The 24901-nt window shown below is 37.5% G+C and overlaps 1 protein-coding gene across 1 annotated transcript in view; it reads left to right on the forward strand.

Annotated features, from left to right (window-relative positions):
- Positions 1-24901, forward strand: part of iqsec2b (IQ motif and Sec7 domain ArfGEF 2b) — a 68836-nt gene that overhangs the window by 36084 nt on the left and 7851 nt on the right. Inside the window, exons 2-6 of the mRNA XM_016561669.1 lie at positions 20872-21157; positions 21323-21652; positions 22574-23616; positions 23757-23918; positions 24575-24697. Coding sequence (XP_016417155.1) covers positions 20872-21157; positions 21323-21652; positions 22574-23616; positions 23757-23918; positions 24575-24697 — 1944 coding nt within the window. The remainder of the gene's footprint in view (positions 1-20871; positions 21158-21322; positions 21653-22573; positions 23617-23756; positions 23919-24574; positions 24698-24901) is intronic.

Here is a 24901-nt window from a genome sequence, read left to right on the forward strand (position 1 = left end):
CCTAATACGTATTTCAATAAAGTTGTAACATTTAAATAAAAAAGTCATAATGCTTTAAGAATTAAGTTGTACGTTGTAAAAAGGAATATTCTCAAAATCTCTCTATATTAATATATTATTTTATACTTTATTTTGATAGACTTAGACATTCTAACTATAACTTTGCAAATGCATGTCAACTAGCTCTCATTAGAGTATTGGTAGACTGGTTTGGCATAGTAGAATTGACATGTACTTGCAAAATTACCTATAGTTAGTGGAGTGTTACCTTATTTATATATATGTTTTTATTTTGTGTGCATATATTCAGTCTGAATCAGTGCCTCACTGCAAACAGCATTCTGTAAAAAAACAAAACACTGACCTATGGTGTAATGTAAAACTTGTTTCGGTGGCTTTTCCTTTTTCTAGCTAGTTGTATTTTTTAGAGTTGTTGTTTGCTCCTCTGTCAGTGTGTCAGTATAAATGAATTCTGATAAAGATCAGCACAACATTTAGTCAAACTGGCAGCTTTGTAGGATAAAAAGAGTTTTGTTATTTGAAGAAGTTTGTTATCTGTCTTGCCAGTGCATTTCTGTTACCCATGATAGATGCGAGTTCAACATAAAATCTGGAGCGTTGTAACAGCACAGCTTTGCTGATAACATCAAGGACATTTCAGGAATGTATTTCTCTGTTTGAAAGAAGGATTGAGTCAGCTGCAGCGGGCACACCGCTGCTGGAAAACAAGGATGTGTCACCCCTTTAATACATCTGTTCAAATGCTGGCTTTATTACAGAACCCAGAAGAGCTTTTACTGTAAAAACACATTACATAAACTTTACCAAACTGATTGGAGGGGTCATTTATGTGGGAGTATTTCAGCGGCTCAATAAGAGTATGCAATATTTTCTTGAAATATCAATGCACAACTTGCTTTGGATTGTATAGAAACAGCTCTACAATATTTTATTTAAAGGGACACTCAATATTTTTATAAGTTGAGTACGTGGAATAGAAAATAACGTTAGAAATGAATCTCGGATGTGCTGTTTGTGTATGTTATTGTTGGACCATATTCTGACTCTCTCTGTTTCAAGCGCAATAACACTCGTCCTCAAAACATTTCTCTCGTTCTTCATTTCTTTTGTCCCACTGTTGTTTTTCTCGGCTGTTATTTTTGTTCTCCTCCTCTCGCTCTCATTTTGCTCTCTAATAAGCACAGATGCTCCCACACGTTGACACTGATCTTTAAACATCTATCGTTTTACGAGTCAGGAGAAATATGTCCTCTTCCCTCTCTTTCCCTGCCCTCAGCCACCCCCATAGTGAGCCTTTTGCATACTTTTTTTTATTGTATTTTCTGTCTTTCTCCTCCCACTCTCCTCTCCTCCTCTGTGTGAAGTCCTAGTTCTGTCCTACAGCCACCTCTGTGTCTTCCTGTGAGCTTCCAAACTTCCATCCCGTGGTCTCCTCAAATGCTGGATGTAGGTGTTTCTCCAGTTATACTGCTGCTCATCCCTGGATGCCTCTCTCTACTCACTCACTCTCTGGCTGTGTCTCAAATCCTAGTGTGCAGCATTTTTGATTTGGTTCAGTTCGTTTAGTTTTAAAAATGCTGTCTAGGTTGGCAGTTCTTTGAGTTTGAATATTCAATTTCGGCATTTGAACAAGTCTACAATGGTACAAAAAAAAATGTCTTGGTTGGCAGTTCGCTAGGTTTTTAGTCGGAATGGTTTTGAATCGTGAAATATCTACAATGCCCAAAAATTGCTGTGTAGGAAGGCAGCTCAATAGATTTTGAGTTTGATTGGCTGAACAGTAGAGTTTGCACATGAAAAATGCCCAAAAATTCTGTCTCTGTAGACAGATCGGTAGGTTTTGAGTTAGAATATGGTTCTACAATACCCAAAAATGCTGTTTTCATTGGCAGCTCACTAGGTTTTGAGTACAGATGTTCAAATTGAACATTCAAACATGCTAATGATGCCTAAAATGCTGTCTATGTTGGCAGCTCACTGTGCTCACTTTTTTAATTTGAATGTTCAGTTTGAACATTCCCTTGATTTCCAAAATTCTAAATAGGCAACTATTTAAAATATTAGAATCAAATATGATGCATGATGCTGGAAATGGCATCTAGGTAGACAGCTCACTATTTTGAGTGTAAATGCTTGATTTAAACATTTAAATGCTTCCCTAACCAAACATGTTGTCTAGTCAGACGGCTCACTATTTTTTCAGTTTGAATGTTTGTTTAAAAAACACCATTATGATGCTTAAAAATGCTATCTTGGTAGGCAGTTCACTATGTTTTCAGTCTGGACTTTCAAATCAAATGTTCAAACATGTCTGTGATGTGAGGGAAAAAAAGATGTCTATGTAGGCAGCTCACCAGATTTTAAGTTCAGACATTAAAATCAAATGCTTGAATGTGTTTATGATGCCCAAATGTTATCTTTTGATAAGCAGCTTGAAATTTTGAGTTGTGACATTCAAATCAAAATGTTCAAACATGCATTAAAAATGCTGTAGGCAGCTCAACAGATTTTGAATTCAAATAAAATAACCTGATATGTCAGTGATGCCTAAAAATGCTGTCTAGCTAGGCAGCTCACTAGGTTTTGAGTTTAAATATTTGATTAAACATGTCTACGATTCCCAAAACAGTAGTCTAGATAAGCTGCTCACTAGATTTTGAGATTAAAGGGGTCATATGATGCGATTTCAAGTTTTCCTTTCTCTTTGGAGTGTTACAAGCTGTTCGTGAATAGGTAAGATCCCTAAAGTTGCAAAGACTAAAGTCTCAAACCCAAAGAAATATTCTTTATAAAAGTTAAGACTCGTCCACCTCTCTTAGCTCTTTTTCACTTTCCACTGGGAAGAAACTCCCAATCACCATCGAGTCAGAACATCTTTGAAGTTCATCACTCTTCAAACCCGGAAGAAGGTGATCGCGACTCCTACACCACCGAACCTCCAAACCATCATCAAGACTTTCATCCGAGACTGCATCCGTACGCTCGTTCCAGGCCAAGGAAATGAAAGTATCGTACATTTAAAGGCAGGGTATGTGATTTTTCAAAAACACTTTAGAAAACTGATTCGGCCCGAATAGCAAAACAAACTTGTAGCCAATCAGCAATAAGGGGCGTGTCTACTCGTGATGTGGAGGAGAGAGCTTAAATCTCTCTCACTACGAGAGAGAGAAAATTTTCCTTACCCTACAGCATGCCAAAGTAAAAGCAGGCAGTGAAGTGCTAGAAAGATTGAGGGATGGTAAAGATAACCGGAGGTGTGAGGGAAGTGGAGAATATAAATAGAGAGGATTGAGTCTTTCTTTAATTACAGTTAAGTGTGACAGGAACGAGATGGAAATCCTTCAATGGAAGCCTTATCTTTTAGCTTTGGAAAAGCAATGACTTGGTGCATAAATGTGTGTGTGAGATGGAAAGCGAGACCCCTCAGGTGAGGCTATTACTTGTGCTTTAGCAGATAGGTGCAGGCTGTGGCATGGGGGTAATAAATGTGGCTCTGTTGAAAAGCTCTTACTGTTGGTGTTGCGTAATCTTCCCACTGGGAGATCTCGCTCCGGGGACTGACTGTCTCTCTCGCTGCCTTTAATTCAGTCTCGGTCACAAAACATTTATAGAGGTCAGATGCTGTTTAATCCCATGTCTATAATGATGATCTGTAGCGACAGTCCACATGATTTGCATATATACTGTACATTATCAACACTGCATTGACTTAAAAGCAAAGACTTTCTGTGCTTTTTAGTTACTTTCCGTCATAGTGCAGAGAAAAAAAATTTGTATCCAGCCACATAAAACAACCAAGCTGAAGCCTCTGCCAGCTGGTGTGGACTGAATGAACATGCAAGTGGTAATTTACTATATCTAGCGCCCACTTACCTGCTTAAACAAGGGCTAAGCGAACGTTACGTCTCCTAATTAATATTCATGAACCAAGCTGTTAAGATTTATAATGATTCACTTTTCGTTCCTGCGCCCCAGTGTATTATCACCATAATACTGAAACATTATGTTATATTTTATATAACATTTCAGGAGCAATTCATTAGCTTTTTATTAATTCACAGTCGTATTTACCTTATGACAGTGGTATTTGCATGCTTTCTCTTTTTGACCTTGTTTAGTGGGACTAAAAAATATTTTAACGAATATATAAACAAAATATTTTTCCCCACATTGTTTAAGGCTGTACTAAATAAATTCATTCATGAGACCAATTAAAGAAAAAGTGTCAAAGTGTTGTGACAGTGTATGGCTGAATTCTGCTGCTAATGAATACACAAGTTTCACATGGTTTATTTTTTATTTTTTGGACTTACGTACACAAACCCTAGCTATATATATATATATATATAAAATAATTTTAAATATTTAAATAATTGTAAATGATTTTATATTCCTGTGATGGCAAAGCTGAATTTTCATCAGTCTTCAGTGTCACATGATCCTTCGGAAATCATTCTAATATGCTGATTTTCTGCTCAAGAAATATTTCTTATCATTTTATTATCCTTTATTTTACCAGGAATTATCCCATTGAGATAAATCTCTTCTACCAGGGAGTCCTGGCCAAAATGGCAGCACAGAAAGTTTCACATACAGATTAGACACACATAAAACAAAACAAAAAAAAAAATCCAACATCAATGTTTTTGTGAAAACTGTTATACATTTTTTCAGGATTATATAATAGAATAGAAAGAATAGAATAGAAAGTTCAAAAAAAAATTTTTTTTTAGAAATATAAATTATGTTTTAACAATGTAAATATCTTTACTGTCACTTTTGATGTGTATCCTTACTTTTTCACAATTATCATAAAAGGTAAATTTTTAATAAGAACATACTAGGACTCAATAATAATTGATAATATATATTATATTGTTAACTAGAGGCAGAAAAATGCTTTTGGATGAGAAAAAAATACACCTTTATTAACATTTACTGTCATTCTTGATTTACAATACAAGATTTCCATTTTATATTGTTGTTAAGAGCCTGCACTGTAAAAAAAAAAAAACGAATTAATTTTTAATTAAACCATTTATTTTACGGACATTTCCGTTAACTGTATGTCCGTTAACTGTAAAACACAACACAGTGCAGTGCAAAATCAGTACAGAAAAGTATATTATTTTTGCATTTGTTTTTAGAGTGGAACTAGTAAATTGTAACATTGTTTACATGTACCCAATTGCCCGATTATATACAAAACACAACTGGAGGAAAATATGCAACATTGCTTGGTGAATCTTCAGAAAACTTCAACTGGATTTTTCTCAAAATCAACTCTGCTGGCTATCGATTTCAAACGGCTGTAGCTCATTTTTTTGTTCGATTCCAACAAGTCATATATAATTTTGAAGGTATTTTAATGGAGAATGAAAATAAAAGGAACTCATTTTGAAAATTTGCCCATTCTGACTCATATTTTGCCAGCACGGGTCACATTTGCTTAATTTAAAAGCACAGGGGATGAATTTTAGTTTTATTAAAATTGAGGGAGACACTGCATATTTTACAGCCCTGTAGGAAACATTTGTATCACATGATGTTGTTGCCATGGTAAAATTAAAGGTTTTGGATCAGCATGTTTGACTGCTGTGGCTTTAGAGCTAAATGCTAACGTGCCACAGATGGAGTGACTCATGCAGCACAGCTGCTTTATGGAAGAGCATGTAGTGTTTCAGTGAAGACCACTTCACTGATTCTTCATTCTTCTTGGAGATGCTGCAGTATGAGACAGGAAATCTTCCCAAACTGAACTTGCGAGTGGCCGTTTGCTGTGGAAGCAGACAGAAGTGCTTAAACTGCATGTGGGCCGCCTTTGAATGTCAGCTGAATAGCAAATATCATGAGTGCTTAAAGTATGAAAAGGACCGAATAAAGGGGGCAAAATACCATACGCATAATGAGCAGACTTACACAATGTGTAGATTTCAGTCACTGTATTGGTTTATGTAAGCCACCGGGGTGGTAGGAGTATTTTTATAACTAGAGTATTTTTGTTCCAAGTTGGTCCAAATTATCTTTTTTTTTTTTCAGTGTGTGTAATTGTAATTGCTGCTAACATTCATTTTTAAGTTGATCTCATATTACATATTAACACTTTTAACTTGTAACATCTCATTACAGCATCTATCTAACTTTTTCTGTATTGTATGAACTGCTTTTGCTTGTTTGTATGTTTCTGCTATCATCTGCTTATCTGCTTCTTTCTCTGTCCATCTCTGTCCCTTTATTTGCTCTCTACTCGTCCTTCCATCCCTTTCTGTGTCTTTCTCTGTCTCTCTCAGAGGTGTCAGACTACACTCATCCTCCAGCTGCTCCACAATCACTCATCTCTCCTCAGCTTCCACCTTCAGTTCCCATCAGCCATCTAAAAGCCGCAGTCACCATCAGTTCTGCTGCCCTTCCAGGCTGGGCAGACCCGAGCCACCCTCCAGCAGGTGCTCAGAGCGGGCCAGGTAAGGGCCAGCAGAGGGCCAACAGAGCCCAAATCCTCTAGTTCCCTTAGTTTCTGTACCCACAGCATTTCTTAATGCCACTTCAGCCCATTTCCCCTCTTCAGATTCCCACATCACCCTGAAGTGCCGTTCACAATTACATCTGTTTGCAGTGACAAAGCGACCTGAAGTCATTCGTTCTAAATGAGAGTCATTTCCGGCAACATTAGCAGCAGCAACTGTTGTCGATGTGACAAAGTAGAGCTCAGCTTTATGCAAATGAGCAGCAACGCAATGCAGAAACTACCAATGGGAGTGCAGAAGGTGATCCACCTCCCGATACTGTAGTTTTACTGGTGAATGCATCACTGCTCATTTGCAAGTTCAACTGCACTGAATTTATGAGAACTGTTGGCTCTCAATGGCCTATGTTTCAGTCTGAGCTGGTTCAGATCCTGATCCCACTCCTTCTCTCTTATAACTATTTTCCTCTCTGCACTTTAATGAAAAAGTTTTGCTGCAAAATGCTGTGATTGTGAACACCGCTTTACACCATGTGTGATGCAACAAGTTTCCATTATCAAGTAATCTGTCCTCACAAAATCACATCCAGTCTGAGCATATTCCACTTTTTCAGAAAAAAAAGTACAAAACTCATTGGGACAGTACTCTTTCAAAAGGTACTAATATGTGCCATTTAGGGGTAAATAAGGTACAAAGATGTACATTTTAGCTTTTGTACCTAAGGGTACCACTCCAGTGACAGCTTTGTACCTTTTTTCAGAAACTGCAGTGCTCAAACTTAATAATTAATTTTTTTTCCCCTGCTGGCCCAGTAGTTTAAATTTTCAATCAATGCACCACAAAAGAATGATCAATGTTTAGCAATGCATTTGTTTTTTTATATTTGCTAGAATGCTGTAACTCATAAAATCCTGAATATCCATATACAATACTGTTCAAAAGTTTGAGGTTGGTAAGATTTTTTTTGTTTTGTTTTTAAAAGTCTCTTATGCTCACCAAGGCTTCATTTATTTGATCACAAATACAGTAAAAAGAGTAATTTTACAAATTATTACAATTTAAAATAACTGTATTGTTGGCTATTGCTACTCATATCCCATGCATGACTGGTTTTGTGGTCCAGGGTCACATATATTTTAAAATGTAATTTATTCCTGTGATCAAAGCTGAATTTTCAGCATCATTACTCCAGTCTTCAGTGTCGCATAATCCTTCAGAAATCATTCTAATATGCTGATTTGCTGCTATTTTTGTGGAAACCATGATCTTTTTTTTTTAGGATTCTTTGATGAAAAGAAAGCTCAAAAGAGCAGCATTTACTTGAAATAGAAATCATTAATTTTTGTGGAAACCATGATCTTTTTTTTTAGGATTCTTTGATGAAAAGAAAGCTCAAAAGAGCAGCATTTACTTGAAATAGAAATCATTATAAATGCATTTTCTGTTAGTTTTGATCATTTTAATGTGTCTTTTGTGAGTTGACCCCAAACGTTTGAATGCTAGTGTATGGAATCAGCAGAGCTTACATGGAAGAGATAGCATTTATCACTTTCCACTGTCCATAAATCCATAGGATTTATCACTTTTATCGCTTTCCACTGTCTTGCAATCTGTTGATTCACCAGCAGTTTACCAAACACTCCACACTGCCCCTCACCCTTTGACCTTTGACCTGTTGCACTCATCCAAACAACTGCCCTCACCTGGTGTGTCACATTTTGTGTGTATCGTGTCCTTCCTCTTGCCCTCGCTGTGAAGTGCTGAGAGAAGGACACTTCAGGGACTGCGGAGGAGGAAGTGATCACTTTAGCACTGTTAGAGAAGATGCTAGATGAGGCTTGAGGAAGTGAGAGGTACCAATTAATGTCTTACGGTTTGACGGATGCCTGTCATATAGAGTTGCTACAACTTTCACCTCGTCCCCCATCAATTCTTCCTTTATTTCTCTGTCCTTGTCCACCAGCGTTCCTCATTCCGTCTCTCTCTTCCTCCAGCGTCTCACTAACCCTGTATAAACACAGGATCAAACATGGCTGGCTCAGTTTAAGCCTCACAGAACAGCCATGATTGAGAGAGAGAGTAAAAGAAGAGACAGACACAGAGTGTGTGAACTTGATCTGTCGCTCTCTATCCTCTTTTCCTCAACTGTGCCATTTAAAGCCTCGTGCGCACGTCTGCTGGCAGAATGCCTCCCAAAATAAAAGCAACCTCATTACTTTAGACTCTGACAGACTCTCTCACTTTCTGATTTTCTTCACTCTGATGTCATGTTTCATTCTTTAATTTAATTTAGTATCATTCTGAGTGTGATTCACTCAAAGGTTTGCGCTATTTAATTTGATGCGAATGAAAAAACAGTGTGATGGATTGAACTACAGTCTGTTCAATCGGCCTCATTCATGAAACGAGCAGAATTTTTGTGTTAAGTCATTCTGGCGAAAATTTTCATGAAAGTGTTTTCAAGCGTATTTTTTAAATGTTAGCTGCTATGAAAAACTGTACACCTGCTTCCAACCATGTGCTAATGTTGCTTAAAACACTCAAATGTATTGTGTTCAAGGCATACTGCATTTTGATAACAATATTTACCATACATAATATATAATTTAAAAAAAATTAGTTAACCAATTAGTTCAATGTAAATAAATTTCATTAAAGTCATAGTCGGGTTTCCTTTTTAGATTGCCATTATTCTGAGCATTAGTAGTATTTGTCTGCAAGCTTAAAACTGTAATTGAGAACTCTTTTTTTTTTTGGTTTAATTAGTCTCTTATCAATATAATTTTCAATACTTAAGGCAAACCAAAGAAGGGAGTATAGATAATCCCACAGAATCCCTATACTCATAATTCACGTAGTTGTAATTCATGGCCAGGGACTGGCTGTCTCGATAAACTGCTGTTACATATGTTTAAATAATTGGAAAACATCTTAATCAAATCAATCAATAAATGAACACTGCATTCAGTTTGGAGGCAGTGACATTGACTGTATTTATATGTCTGTGCAGAAATATCAGGTACAGTCAATAATTTTACTCTAAAATAAAGCTGCTTTATGTTTCAATGAACACTGCACAGAGATACAGTAACTCTGCAGCCTTGTGAGATGTCTTTAAATTTGCTTGGTATTATAATTTTAAAATAAAATATCAGTATAGTTGCTGATTATTCTTTCCTTTTTATGCCGACATTTTAATATCAGTTAATCCCTGTCATTGAGAACCTTTTTTTGTAAATGAGTGGTATCCCAAATGTCACTGTGCTTGCTGATTTTGTGTGCACTGTGTTAACCTATTGTTCATAATTAATGTTTACTCTTGTTGTTTTCTGTTGTAGGAGGCATATATTAAAGCTGAATGTGCCACTATGAATAAAGTCAATCATTATCAGGACACGCTGACATTTTTGCCTGAAAATGCAAAAAAAATATAGTGAATTTTCTGGAAATCTGATGCAGGAAGTGGTGGTCAGAAAATGAGGAAAATGTCACAACATTGAACAAAAAATGGCATGACATTTTAATTTAAAAATTTCAAATTTAATGAGCTGATATTCAGATGAAAACTTTTTTTTTGCATTACACATGAAACATATCAGTTGTAATATAAATGTGCTGTCAATAATACATTTACTATTGTTTGGCAAATTTTTTCAGGCGAAATCCAGTCATTTGTCACAGGAATCCACGCGATTGGGAATTTCGTCAGAGACAAAATATTTTCATATGTAGATTTAACAAAAGTGTTAAGCCCAGCTAACGGGGAACGTTTTCACAACTTTCACTAAATTTTTTTTTTTTAATATATATAAATGTTAGGACAAAACGTTCTTAAAGTAATGTTTATGGAACATTTTTAGAACTTTATTAGTATATGATTTATGTACTCTGTTCTCATAACGTTCTTAGAATATTAAAAATAAATATTCAAATAACGCTACATTTGGGGTCAAAATAAAATCAGTAGAATGTTGTAAGAAACGTTTTTGTAATCTTAAAATAACGTTATAATCACAACAAGAAAACTGGACATGTCAGCATTTTAGAAACATTTCAAAACAATGTTCCCATTTTTATAACCAAACTTTGTTACCTGGGAAGTTACTTAGAAAGCTGCTTGTTTAGAAAGTGACTTAGTTCGCTACACTATTGAAAACAGACAATGGACCTTACCTTAAATTTTGCTAATGTGACTGAATGGCAGCGTTTCCTGAGAATGACACAGATGTACAATAGTATATCCAGTTGACATTTTAATGACATACATATACAGTATTTAATGATATGCATATATGATATTTAAAGGAACAGCAGCACACTGTCAAACTTGTAGGCCACTTGTATTTACAGAATGAAAACAAGGTGCTATTATTGAAATGAAGCTCGCACATGCTGTAGACATGAATAAACGTGATGACTGAAAACTCTGTGTTTATGTGAATCTTTCACCAGCTTTGTTCCTGAAGCTCATGAACTTTGCCCCGCCCCTTTTTGATTGCACACATGCTGTTCAGGAATGCATGTATGAAATGAAACCATTCCTCGCCCCCCTCTCTCTCCTCACTCCCTTCGGTGTTAATATTGCAGCATTAATCACCATATGTGTGCCAGGAAGCTATATTTATACATTATTTTCCCTGCGCTCGAGCTGTCAAAAGACTGTCAGAAATGTAGTCATTCAACTCTGCAGTATGTGTGTTTGTATGAGGGTGCGGTTGTGTCACATAGGATCAGTGTGAATGACTGACTGTCTCTACCAGCAACACGGTAAGTGTTCTTATGTTTGTCATATACAATATTGTCCTCAATGTCCATCACACAACAGAGTTTGTGGATTATTGATATCAATATAAAAGTTATAAAGAAGTATTAGACATATTAGTACAGGCAGAACAAGCTTTTGTCTGAAGTTCAAGTATCTGCTCTAGGCAAATATATACAGTTTAAGTGTAAAACACAAGTGTCAGTGTTTCTATGTTTTTGTTTGTATGTGTGAATGGTGTTATTGTGTCAAAGAGGAGGAAATGCTGTGGTCATATTTGCACTTTGGTCTTTTTTATTTTTAGGACCATTATTTCGTGCCATATTATGCCGGTGATTTGAATGTGTTTACTGACTGTATGCTCATTATAGCCGGCAGCTAAAGAACAGGTGAACACGTTTCAGGTAGAGCAGAGAGAGACAAGTGAAAGTATTTTTTTGTGTTTGTCTGTGTGTCGTGAAGAGATGTCAGGAGCTCCTTTGAGACGCTGAGCTGTGTGTGTGCAGGGGGGGAATACAAGGAGAGGGGGGAAAAGAGAGTATATGAGCTTTGAGGATGGATGAGGAATAATCACCAGTATGGGACCTGTCTGACAGGATAGAGTGAATGCTGGAAAAGAGAGGAGGTAAGCGCTTTATTAACACACAGACCCTCAGGTGTAGCTCTGGTCAAATGGATTGTGGGATAGCTTTGCAGGCTCAGCTCGTAGGGTAAACTTATTGTGGTTGTGTTCAGATGCGCTTGGCTGGTGCGTTTCATTTTTAGTAGTTTCATTTTATTTTATCTTGTCAAGAGGAAATATGACCATATCTGATGAAAGTGATTTGATTTTATCTAAAGAAATGCCTTTCTTAAACAGAAAGTTCACCCCAAAATAAAAATTTTAAAAATCATAATTTACTCAACCTCATGTCATTCCAAACCTGTTTGACTTTCTTTATTCTGTGAAACACAAAAAAAGATATTTTAAAGAATATTCTAACAGATTTTTGTCCGTGTAGTGAAAGTCAGTAGGGTCCAAATTAAATCAAATTAAATTTAAATTAAATAATTAAAATCGAAATAATTTTCAAAATAACTGTTAAACTACTTTCTTGTCCTAGAATACACGAGTTAATAAAATGACACAGAATCAGAAATAGAATCTGTGCATGAAAAAATCTGTATAAAGTTCTACACACACCTTGCATTTAATTGAGCTAATTTGATTACGCATTCAGCCATCTGAATCATAAGACTGTATTACAAGCTCAGTATTGTTAGCACTTTAATTCCATTCTGCAGATTTCTCCCATGATGAGAGCAGTTTTTTTATTCAGTTTCTTTGAGTTTGTATTTTTTCGTATATTTTGCATAAGAATCTCTATAATATTCTATTTACCTACTATGTTCTATTCTGTTTAATTCACATCTTATTTCTTGACAGGTTATTATATAACATGGTATTATGCGTGTGTATGTCCTTAATTCATAGTTAATTCATTTTTTGTTGTTTTTTGGGACAAGGAACTATAAGGATAATTATTTCACTACATGAATGTAATACATACGTTACAAATAACTTTTAACCTTGAAATGCTCCATCTAGAGCCGGCCTGTGGGTCATTTAACATATGAAAAAGAAAATAATCACAGACCCTCTAATTCTGTGATGTGTCGGCAGTCAGTCAGTCAGTCAGTCAGTCAGTCGGTAATGAAAGTATTGGAACGGCAGCTGAAACACTTCACTGCGTTTACCCACTCTGCTATGTTTGTGTGTGCGTGGTGTTTTAAACAGCTTTTCATCCTCGTGGACAACATGGATTAGTATGTCTGTATAGCACTGATTACACACTGGCTCTAGAATCTGAAATCTGTGACTTTAAAAGGACTCAATTTGATCCTCTTTTTAAGCTGGTCTTGACAGCTGTTTCCTGCTGTTTGCCTCAATAGCTCGCTGATTTTCTGTAATGATTCTTTTATCACACGCCTTTTGACTCTGTGAAGCTACAGAGCTATCAGAAATTATTCAGACGCTGTCAGTTTTCCCACACTTTGTTAGAGAATTTTTGCTGTGCTTATTTGATCATATGACCATAGACTGAAAAGACTGCAACATTTTAAGCATGTTTTTTTAAAGAGAACAAAAAGAAATGTGCAACCTTTTATTCAATACTTTCTAGATAGAACCTTCTTTGGTTGACATGAGGAAGTGTCAACCAGCTTTGTATTTGGTCAGTTTCTCCAATTATTCCCTGTCAGACTGTTTGGAAGGTCTTTTTGGGACTTTTCTGTGTTTGATTGGGCCTCTTGAGAACATTCAGACACTCGTCCTGAAGCCACTGCAGTGTTGGCTTCAGGTCATGTCATGTCATCCTGCTTAATGGACTGAAATGGACCCTTGTTCATTTATTTTTTAAACCCTAGATTTAAGCATCTAATGAGAGTTCCTTGGCTTTGATTCTGCACTGCCACTTTCAATGAAGAATTTGAAACTAACTTTGAAGTTAATTTTTATTACAAATGCTTCTGTTAGGGTGAGTCACATTAGATTTAGTTAACCATCTGTGTCAGCTAAAGATAACCTCCATTTGCTGTCAAAAACTGTTTCCAATATTATCAGATATCTAGTATATGGAGCATCTTGGGTGTCGAGACAAATCACAGTTTTCACCTGGTACAAAAACAAAACCCCACAAAAGTTGTTTAAAAATATGCTTCTAAATTTTATATGCAATGCAAATGTGTGGCATGTCCACCTTTCAATCATAGCTGTTAACATAGCACATTATTGAAATATTTCTTATGTTTTAGCATGTTATTTACTCTTGCTCAGAGTGCTGACTGTAAAAGCACTGTAAAAAGGTGTCTTCCCACCCATTAGAATATAATCAGAGACTAATTACGTCAAGGTGTTTGAAGACAATGAATGCAGATCACAGCCCACAGTCTCACCCAATTACACAGCAATTACAGCTCATTATCAGAAGGGATGCCTTTCACGTTTCTGGTGAGCTGACCTGCCGCTGAACTAATATGACAGATAATATCTCAAAGGTCACATTTGAATGGTGTTACAAAGTGTATTTAGAAAGCACATTTGAATATTGAAATCATTACGGTAATTGCACGTTCTGGAAGCTTATACACAATGTTATATATAGCAATTTGTTTTGCTTTGTTTTAATGGTATTTTGTTACACAACACAAAAATGGCCTCAAATGTGTTTGCTTAAAATGTCAAACCAAATGGCATCCACAAATAAATTATATTAGACCTTTTCTCTTATAATTTCGCAATCTAAAAATGCCCAAATATTTATCTTCATTTTGAACAAAATATCTATTTTATAGATTCAGACCTTTTTGTTAAAGTGATGGTTCACCCAAAAATGAACATTTTGTCCTTTCATCTCAAAGTTGTTCCTTTCATCTGTTGAGCATAGAAGATATTTTAAAGAATATGTATAATCAAACATTTGCTGGTAGCCATTGACTTCCTTAGTATTTTTTTACATACTGTACCATGGAAGTCAATGGCTGCTGTCAACTGTTTGGATACCAACATTATTCAAAATATCATCTTTTGTGCTCAACAGAAGAAAGAAACTAAATACAGGTTTAAAACAACTTGATGGTGAATAAATGATGACAGAGTTTTCATATTTTTGGTGAACTGTCCCTTTAAATGTTTGGTTTGAAAAGTCTATTTATGCTGTCCTTCTTTACATAAATGCCACTTAGTATGGCATTTTTTAAAATTTGGCTTAAGTGTTCAAGTACCTTTTGGGGCCGCTGAATATAAACTGGCTCTGCTGTCTCTGAGTGCATTTGCAGAGCAAACTATGCTGAGCATTTTAGAAAAGTTTAATTTTATATTGTTTCTGATGCAACCTGCTCAGCAAGTTACTACAACATTCCTGTCTGCTTAACAAACACTGAACTGCATCCTCCTAAACTGAAAGCAAGAATAAAGATAAATCTCTTATAATACTGGAGAAAAATAGCAACAAAGCACATGCATTAATATACTATATCGACTAATAATTCCTTTAGCCATTCTTAATAAAGCACTGATATTGATTATTCAGCTACAGACCAGCACATTGTTAAACACTTGTGGGTCAGTAAGTTGACGTTTGCAGTGTTATAAAAGAGAATAATAAAGAAAAATCACTGAACCATCATGTGTTCAGGTGGCTGCTCTGTCAGTACGTGTGTTCTTCACTGGAAACTGCAAATATGAACCGAATAAAGAAAATGAAGAATACTACACTTTTTGAGTTGAAAGAAAACAGCTAAACATAAAAAGGAAGTTCACTGGTTGTAAAAATGAATAATCTATTCCACCTTATACTGTGGATCTGGGTGATTTAGTAACTTTGATAGGTATAAAAACAACAAACTTGCCTAACTATCAGTGTTGCCATGTCCTCTCATTATAAGCTACTTTGGGCTTTTTCTTTCTTGAAGTTGTTTCTAAATGTGGCTGTAGTGAGTTGTGTTTTTTGGAATTATTTATACAATACAGTCACATATTTGGGTCAGTGCTAGTGCTTGGCCCACCTACTGTTCAAGACATAATGCCATTAGTCCTCTTGTAGCCTTTCCCGGTCCCTCTTCTACACCAAAACCAGAAATATATTCATTGGTTTAAATGGACAGTCATATACAGTATATATGTAATATTTGAATTATTTTTTGAGGATTTTTGGATTTATATGGCCAAAAGGCATGTTTTTCTAGTGAGATCTGGCAACACTCGTAGCCACACCACCAGATTTTATTTTATTTTTTTAATTGTTGCTGTGCAAATATATAACATCTTGGTTATAAATAATGATTTTAAACTCAGTACAGTTAAAAAGAGATCATGGAACATGACTTCATGAACCACGATGAACATAATAAACCAGTTTAGACTTAAATGTATCCCTTTTTGACAATTCTAATGCAAGTTTTTCTCTTTCTCCTAAAAATTACAATTAAGGTTAAATGTTTAAATTTTTCCTCAAATGTACGCATGCTGTAGCTATATTTAAATATTGATGAATGCGATATTCAATGTTTACGTCATGCACACGGCTAGGTATATTTGAATGCACTCTTAAAAATAAAGTTTCCAAAAGGGGATTTTCGCAGTGATGCAATAGAAGAGCCATTTTTGGTTCTCCAGTGCCTTTCAGTGAACAGTTCTTAAAAGAACAATTTTTCAAGAACATTTTTCCACTATAAAGAACCTTTTATGGTCTCATGAATGTTTAAAGGTTCTTCATGGAACCATAGATACCAATAAAGAACCTTTATATTTAAGAAGCTGTATATATTATATATCTATTGTAACATTCAAAGTCTTACACTCTTACAACCTGCAACTTATCCACCAACACCCACGGTTACTGTATCAGTGCTCCGTATCTATAGCAACACTCTTTCTAATGACTTCCTCACCTCCCACGGTGGTCTCACGGCAACTGTCACTAAGCAACCCTACCTTCCTCACTCCTACATGTGTGTGAGAGAGAGTGGGTGGGAGGAGTGGGAGGAATGGGGAAAAGGAAGATGTGAGATGCAAGACGACAATTTTATGAGCAGATGTTATAGCAGCATTCCCAGAATAAAACAGCACTACAGGTTTGTCATTGCATGTAGGCAGCAGATGCCAGATTGGGATAAATTAAGCCAATTTCAAAACCAGTATTAAAGTAAAACAGAAGTAAAGCTAGTTTTGGTGCATTGCTATGTGGTTGCTCAAACCTCTGTGATATAACTGGCAGCTTTCATTCAGAGGAGGTTTATGGGATTTATGAAATTGCAGGTTGACATCTAGAACTGCAAAACCAGTCGAAACCCAGTTAAAGCAACTTTGAAACTAGTTCATTTACTTATGTAAAGTAGCCTATAAACTAATAGTGTGTATGTTTGAACAGTTGTAGCTACACGTAGCTGTGAAGTATATCAACAGCACTTTTCAGACCGTGGGATTGTGATGTCATCTAGCAATCAATATTTGCAAAGAAAACAATTACATCATTGCAAATGCTTGAATAAATACACTTAGTCTTGATGGTGAAACTAGAATTTGTTTTCAGGTAGCTGTCATTTATTTCTTCTCATGTCGTTCCAAAACATATATGACCTTCTTTCTTTGGAACACAAAAGGATATAATTTAATGAATATTTGGTTAAGGAATTCAATACATGACTGTATATTGTGCTTAAATGCCTACTAAAGCATGCAGGACTATCAGCTAAAAAGTGCATGTGGCTCAAGTTTAATAGTAAAATTGTAGTGGCCACCATTGCTCTCCAGTCCAGTAGGTGGCAGAATTGTTCATCTGCTTTTTCTGTTATTTCTATGTAGCAATGTAAAAGGTGTATTTCCATCACCTACTGAACTGGAGGGAAGTGCTGGGTGGCGCACAGAAAAACAACGATGGCCCTTACGATTTTACTATTAAAATTGCCTAAATACCATTGTTGGGAGTCATGCAGGTCTGGAACAACATGAGTAAATAATGAGAGAATTTTCATGTTTGAACTATTCCTTTAATAAACAAACACATTGCATCAGGCCAGTGATCTGATCTGATTATTAGAAATATTGGAATACATTTGCAACTATTTGGTCCTTGATATAAGTTAACTTACTTTTAAGTACCCAGAGGAAAATCATATTGCTCTATGATATTTCAAGAGATTTAAATGAAACTAAGAACCCAGCTCATTTAAAAGGATAGTTCACCCAGTTGTCATAATTTATTCACCCTCATGTTGTTCCAACCCTATATAAGTTTCTTTCCTTATGTTGAACACAAAATAAGATATTTTGAAGAACCAAACAGTTGATGGTCCCCATTGACTTCCTACTATGGAAGTCAATCTTCTTTTATGTTAAACAAAAGAAAGAAGCTCATACAGGTTTGGAATGACATGAGGGCGAGTGAATGATGCCAACATTTTCCTTTTTGGGTGAACTATCCCTTTAAGCATCTGTTTTGTCTCAGATGGTTCTCCTAAAAATATGAAGACGCAAATGTGACGATTCTTGTTGTACAGTCGAGTGCTATAAAATTATTTTGTATTGCTTGGCTTAGATGATTATGAATATGAGAAATGTTTGAGTTTGTATTTACATTTCTTTGCAGCCTTATTCATTTTGCCAAATATGAACACAATCTGAGACATTTCTGAGATTTCTTCTTAAACGTGAGATTACTGGGGTGTTTTTCTCAAGAGAAAAAAAAAATCTTAAAAGCTGGTTCTTATTTAATCTCAATGCATTTAGGAGAAACAATTAAGACATCAAAGAGATCTCATTTATGATTTTGCTTTCCTATGGGTACAGCTGCCACAGTACAGCTCAAAAGGCAATTGCTGTGTCTTCCTTTCCCCCTTCAATCTTTTGTTCACTTCATACAAATACAGGAAACCACCCATATTAGGGGTGGAAAATAAAACAGACCAGCGAAATGGAGAGAGGGACACTGCTTTTTATGACCGTCATAGACAATTACCACAAACACCTGTGTGAAAAACTAGAAAAAGATGATAAATACAAGCATTGCAGGAGATCCTAAAGCTGATTGGCCAGAAACTCCAGCCTCAGTGACACATCCGCTCACTCTTTCCGAGCTACTGACTTCAGTGAACTACACCAGCGCACTTTGTGTAATGTAAATAAAGGGAGGGAGAGAGAATAGGAGGAGGGAGGGTTTAAGCACTGCCATGTGACTATGTGGTGGTGACCTCCTGACAGTCGGTCATAACTGCAGAACGACTCTAAAGCCACAAAGTTCAGCATTTGGTGAATTCCAGGAGGTTTCAGCGACTCCTTGCCAAATTTGAACTTGTAGGAAGCGAAACCTCCCTTTCGCTCTCAGGGTGGATGTTCATGTGCATGGGTTTATGCAACTATTTGGGTCTTTCTAGTAAATGTGGTAAGTGTACAGTTAAAGTTTCCTTTTTTATTTAACCCTAACATCTGCTGTTGTGTTATAAGCCTGTTAGGTTTCTGTTTTCCTACATACAATAGAGGACAAAAGGAGGGTATTTTGCTTTTGTACAAACTGGCCCTTTCTGGACAGGTGTGTAATGGTTACCTGTTGTTACATGTGATAAACCGCAAAACAAGGGTTATTTGCATCCATGTAAGTGTCTTTGTGTGGGCTTGAGAGAGTGAGAAATCATTTAACCAAAATGAGAATAGTTTCGTAAGACGTCTGAATTGCAGTACATTAGCATTATATGATAATATCTTGCCTTCAATAACCTCCTCTGACTTAGTCATACAGAACAGGAAGTTGCCTGCAGTGATTCAGAAGTACCCACACACTGTCCTGTCAGAAAGCTGTGTCAGGAATATGAGTTCAGATCACATGTTGTTGTGTTTCCCATGGCAAACCTAAGGGTCAACGCCTCTGCACTGGGGTGACTGACCCTGTAAACTGAGCTCCTGTGTCAATAGTCTGTTTGTTCTTATTCTGTAATTTCTTATGCAGTGGTGTTTGCAGACTCTAACACAAAGTATTAAACGTCAGTGTGTAACTTGTTTGTGCATAAATGGTACCTCAATTTGTGTGGATTGCTGAGGAGAAGTATGTTATTACTTTTCCAAGCAACTGGGGGGGAAAAAACATTAAATTACATTGAATTGACAGGATGTAAGCCATATCAAGTGAACGTCATAAGCAGGCATAGCAACAACCTAGAACATCCTAGCAATACCCTAGCAATCAAACAGAATACTAGCAACCACATAGCAATGTGCTAACAACCATTGTTATGCCACCACAAAGCAATGCTCTGGTAACATAAAGCACCTTAGTGTCATGATGGTGAGTTTTAGACTGGAAAACACCACTTGCATTTTCTTCAAAAAACATAGGAATCTATTTCAAGTTATATTTTGGTATAAAGGCCCTTGAGTGAGATTGCATAATTGATGTCATTATGTGTGCTGCGTATGTTTGGCGGTATGTGTATCAATCAAACTCTTGCTCTGATAGTACCCTGGAGGATAAGTGAGTCACTTATGGCAGCGGAAGACTACAAGTCATTAAGGATGAGAGCTGTTGTGTGAGGAACAGAATATGAGGAGGTGTCAATATTGTATAGTTGAGGTGAAAACAGGTTGGATATGATGCCACAGATGTGAAACATGCCAAAACTTCTCACATGACAGGTACAGAAGTCAAAAACAGAAGTTGATTTGACAGGAAATTCACTACTGCATTTCAAGTTTCTGATAGTACATACTGATGAATTTTTGAGTTTTAATAGATTGTTTAAATATAAACTATGATCTTTGATAAAGGAAACCAAGCTCTTATTAAGGCATAGACTTGCGTAACTCTCTCCAGTTACAAATCTTAATTATAACTAGAATTGTTCTAATTGTCTTGGTGTGATAATTCTGGGAAAGCCTGAGGCTTGTTTAGGACATTTGCCCTGTTTAAAGCTTTCCTGAAAGTCAAAATGCTAAGTCAGTGGGAAATAAATAATGTCATGAATTCCTGAGTTGCTTGAGATTTTTATCTTATCCTCTCATTATGGGGGAGTTTTAGACTCATTTCTCAGAATTATTATCTCTCTCTCCTCTCTCTTTTCCCCTCTCTCTCTCTCTCTCTCACCCACCCCTTTCAGTGAGGAGGAAACCCAGAGTTCAGCTTCACGTCCTTTTTCAGACAGTTCCAGCAGTAAATCTCCTTACGTGCACAGCTCTGACCATTACGGGGACAACAGCTGTGGCCCCCCAGGCCCTCGGGTGCCTTTTGTGCCCCCTCCAAGCCCAGCCAGCCTCGCCTGGGCACAGCGTACACGCAACCAGCCAGCTAGCCTGGCCCTACGTAAGCAAGAGGAAGAAGAGAACAAGAGGTGCAAAGCCCTATCAGACAGTTATGAACTCTCTACAGACCTACAAGACAAGAAGGTAAGGCATGCAAAAAAAAGAATCATGATTCATCATGATCACAATCTATTGAACTCTCTACAGACCTACAAGACAAGAAGGAAGGGAAGCAAAAAAAAGAATCATGATTCATCATGATCACAATCTATTGAAGCAAATATAACTGATGAAGGTTTTACTGTGCAGGTGGAGATGCTGGAGAAGAAATATGGGGGTTACTTCGTGAGTAGACGAGCAGCACGTACCATCCAGACAGCATTCCGTCAATATCGCATGAACAAGAACTTTGAGCGCCTGCGCAGCTCAGCTTCTGAGAGCCGCATGACACGGCGCATCATCCTTTCCAACATGCGACTGCAGTACTCGTTTGATGACCGACATCCTCAACCTCCCACCCAGACTCACTACAGTCACAGTCCAGGAATGGGTCCTCCGCATTCTCCAACCTGCACCACAGAGCCAAGCTCCCCATCACGACCGGAATACACCCACCTAGAGGACTCCTTCTCAAAACAAGTCAGTACTCAGTTTTATTGTATCTGATCTGTCCCCAACATTGGATGCTAATGTACAGGCTTCATAACTAGCTTAACCAGCGAGATGTTTTTGGTCAACTAGTTTCACCAGAAAGACTGCTGGTCAAAGTTCTGCGTACCTGTCTGACCTGGTCTTTTCAGTGGGGTAGTGTCCATAACTTGCCCATACACCTTATGTGAACAGACAGTTTACATTTACATTTTTTTGTATTAAAGCAAGATTTTCATCAGCAGATAGATTCCAAAACTGTCAGATCATGGCCAGATAATGCTATGTAAAATGCATATCCTGTGGTTTCTATGCTCTTGCAAAAACTGTACATTTAGAGGTACAACAACTTGTCACTGGGGCAGTACCCTTAAAGGGACAACTTTATTTACCCCTAAAAGGTTACTCGAAGGTACTAATATACACCTTCTCTAGGGTTACAACAGTGTTCCTGGGAGAGTACCTTTAAGTGTACAACTTTGTACATTATGTACCAGCCTGATCTCACAGCAATTCGTACATACTGTATTTTATGAGGTGGCTAAATCATACAATTTCGTACGTTTTCTGTGAGGGGTAGGTTTAGGGGCGGGGTTAGGGGTGGTCATTCATACTAATTCCTATGAATTTTTGAGAAAGTTTTGTGAAAAATCATACGCATTTTACAAGGTGGCAAATTCGTAGGAATATGTATGAAAAGGCCACCCCTAACCCCGCCCCTAAACCTACCCCTCACAGAAAACATACGAAATCGTAAAATATGTATGAATATGTATGAATTGCAGTGAGATCAAATTGGTATATAATGTACAAAGTTGTACCTTTAAGGGTACCCTCTCAGAGACACTGCTAAATCCCTAAAGATAAAATTTTTGTAGTTTGCCTGACAGTGTCTGTTTATTTGTACTCAAGGTGAAGTCCTTGGCCGACTCCATTGATGATGCCCTAACGTGTCGACCACGCCGAGATGATTCCCAGGAAGGTATAGGGGATGGAAGTGGTGTTGTGGATGACTTCGGCGAGTGCATATGGAGTAGCAACAGCCACGTATCCTTACGAAGAGGTCTTGGAGACAGGGATCGAGGAGGTACAGGGGGCTTGAGCATGCACGAAGACAGCACAGCCACCTCCTACAGTGATGTTACGCTTTACATGGACGACGGTCTACCTTCCTCACCGCTTTCTCTAGACCGGGCCCCTAGCAGCACAGACACTGAGTTCTGGGGGGGTGTTGGAAGCGGGGTAAGTGGTAGAGAAGATAGCCGTGACACAGAAGGAGGAGGAAGCAGCAATAGCCGCCGAAGCACACCTTGCACAGAGTGCCGTGATTACCGTTTAAGGGGAGGGCACTTACCATTACTTACGATAGAACCACCTAGCGACAGCTCAGTGGACATGAGTGACCGCTCAGACCGAGGCTCCCTTAGCAGACAACTAGTCTACGAGCAGGACTCAGCAGGAGGATCACCTCAAGGGACACTAAAGCACAACCCTAATGCTCGTTCAACATCCTCGACAGCTGCACAAGGTCAAACACGTCCAGCTAGCCGATCGATACCATCGCACATCCCACACCACATGGCTCACCATCATCACCATCACCACCACCATCATCATCACCAGTACCCCGACACCCCTTCGTCCTCCTCCTCTCCTCAACAGCCCTCAACCACACCGCTCTCATCCTCCTCTTCAGCACCACTGCCTCCTGGTGGCTTGGAGCAGCAGTGCTGCTCGGACGGTGATAATGACTCACTGAACTCCACCACAAACTCTAATGAGACCATTAATTGCAGCTCAGGCTCCTCTTCAAGGGATAGTCTGCGGGAGCCCTTGCCCCCATTAGGGAAACAGACCTACCAGAGAGAAAGTCGGCACAGCTGGGACTCTCCTGCCTTTAACAACGACGTAGTGCAGAGAAGACAATATCGCATCGGACTCAACCTCTTCAACAAGTAAGAGAAAATGAAACACTGCCTCTTTTATACAACACTCCCACCATTTACAATTACTATGAAATTACAAATCAAATTAAGGAAACTGAATGCATCTGTTTGAAACATGATTAAACTATGCTGATGTTTTTGAACTGCAGGAAACCAGAAAAGGGTATTCAGTACCTAATTGAGAAGGGGTTTGTGTCAGACACACCAGTGGGCATTGCTCGCTTTATCCTGGAGAGAAAAGGCCTGAGTCGGCAGATGATTGGAGAGTTCCTTGGAAATAGACAGAAACAGTTCAACAAAGATGTATTGGAGTGAGTCCACACAATAAATCCTCTAAAATTAAGAAAATGACAAACGTTTAAATAAATAACTTTCAAAAAAAAATTTGCTTTGAAAAAATAAAATTGTTAACAGCAACTACCTAGTTTTTGAATCCTCAGTTAACTCATACTGAATAGATATGTAGGCATGCGTTTTATATAAATTATACAATATAATGTACATAATTTAGCTTGCAATGTAACAGAGCAGGGGTCTTCAACCTTTTTCAGGCCAAGGACCCTAATAATGCTCTTTTGTTCCATGCATGTTTTAATTTTTGGGATTAAACAATAATCCATTTGGGGTTACAGAGCCCAAATACCCTTGGAGCACAATTCACAATGAAGTAATATAATATACTGTACAATACTACATCAAGAAATGCACAGAAAATGTTGGTGGCTATAGCCTTGTCGGCAGCGCACTGACATACAGCGTTGTTGCGCTACGGGCGTCCCAAGTTCGAATCCTGATTTATGGACCTTTCCCAATCCTGCCCCCTCTCTCTCCACTTCGCTTCCTGTCATCTTTGAGCTGTCCTATCACAATAGAAAAAAATAAAGACAGACTCCACAAACAATTGGATGCATGTTTTGGCATAAGCATGTATAGATGTAATGTTTTCTTCTACTTTTGTTTTTCTCAGTTGTGTTGTGGATGAAATGGACTTTTCCGGAATGGATCTCGATGATGCTCTGAGGAAGTTTCAAGCTCAGATAAAAGTCCAAGGAGAGGCCCAAAAAGTGGAAAGACTTATTGAGGCTTTCAGGTATGTGAATGTGCTTATACACAATTAGTACACAAGTAAAAAACTCAAAACACTTAACAGATTTACTAACAGCTTGTGCCAGCACAAACCGTCTTTTGGCATTAAAATAGTACTGTCAGGATTTACTAAAGACACGCAGTGAAGAATTAGCGCTCAAAAGGCGTGGACACAGTTATTTTTGCGCCTGACCTTATTGAATATGCA

Source organism: Sinocyclocheilus rhinocerous, unplaced genomic scaffold, assembly GCF_001515625.1.
Source record: "Sinocyclocheilus rhinocerous isolate Xijiao unplaced genomic scaffold, SAMN03320098_v1.1 scaffold559, whole genome shotgun sequence".
In the NCBI taxonomy this organism is placed as follows: Eukaryota; Metazoa; Chordata; class Actinopteri; order Cypriniformes; family Cyprinidae; genus Sinocyclocheilus; species Sinocyclocheilus rhinocerous.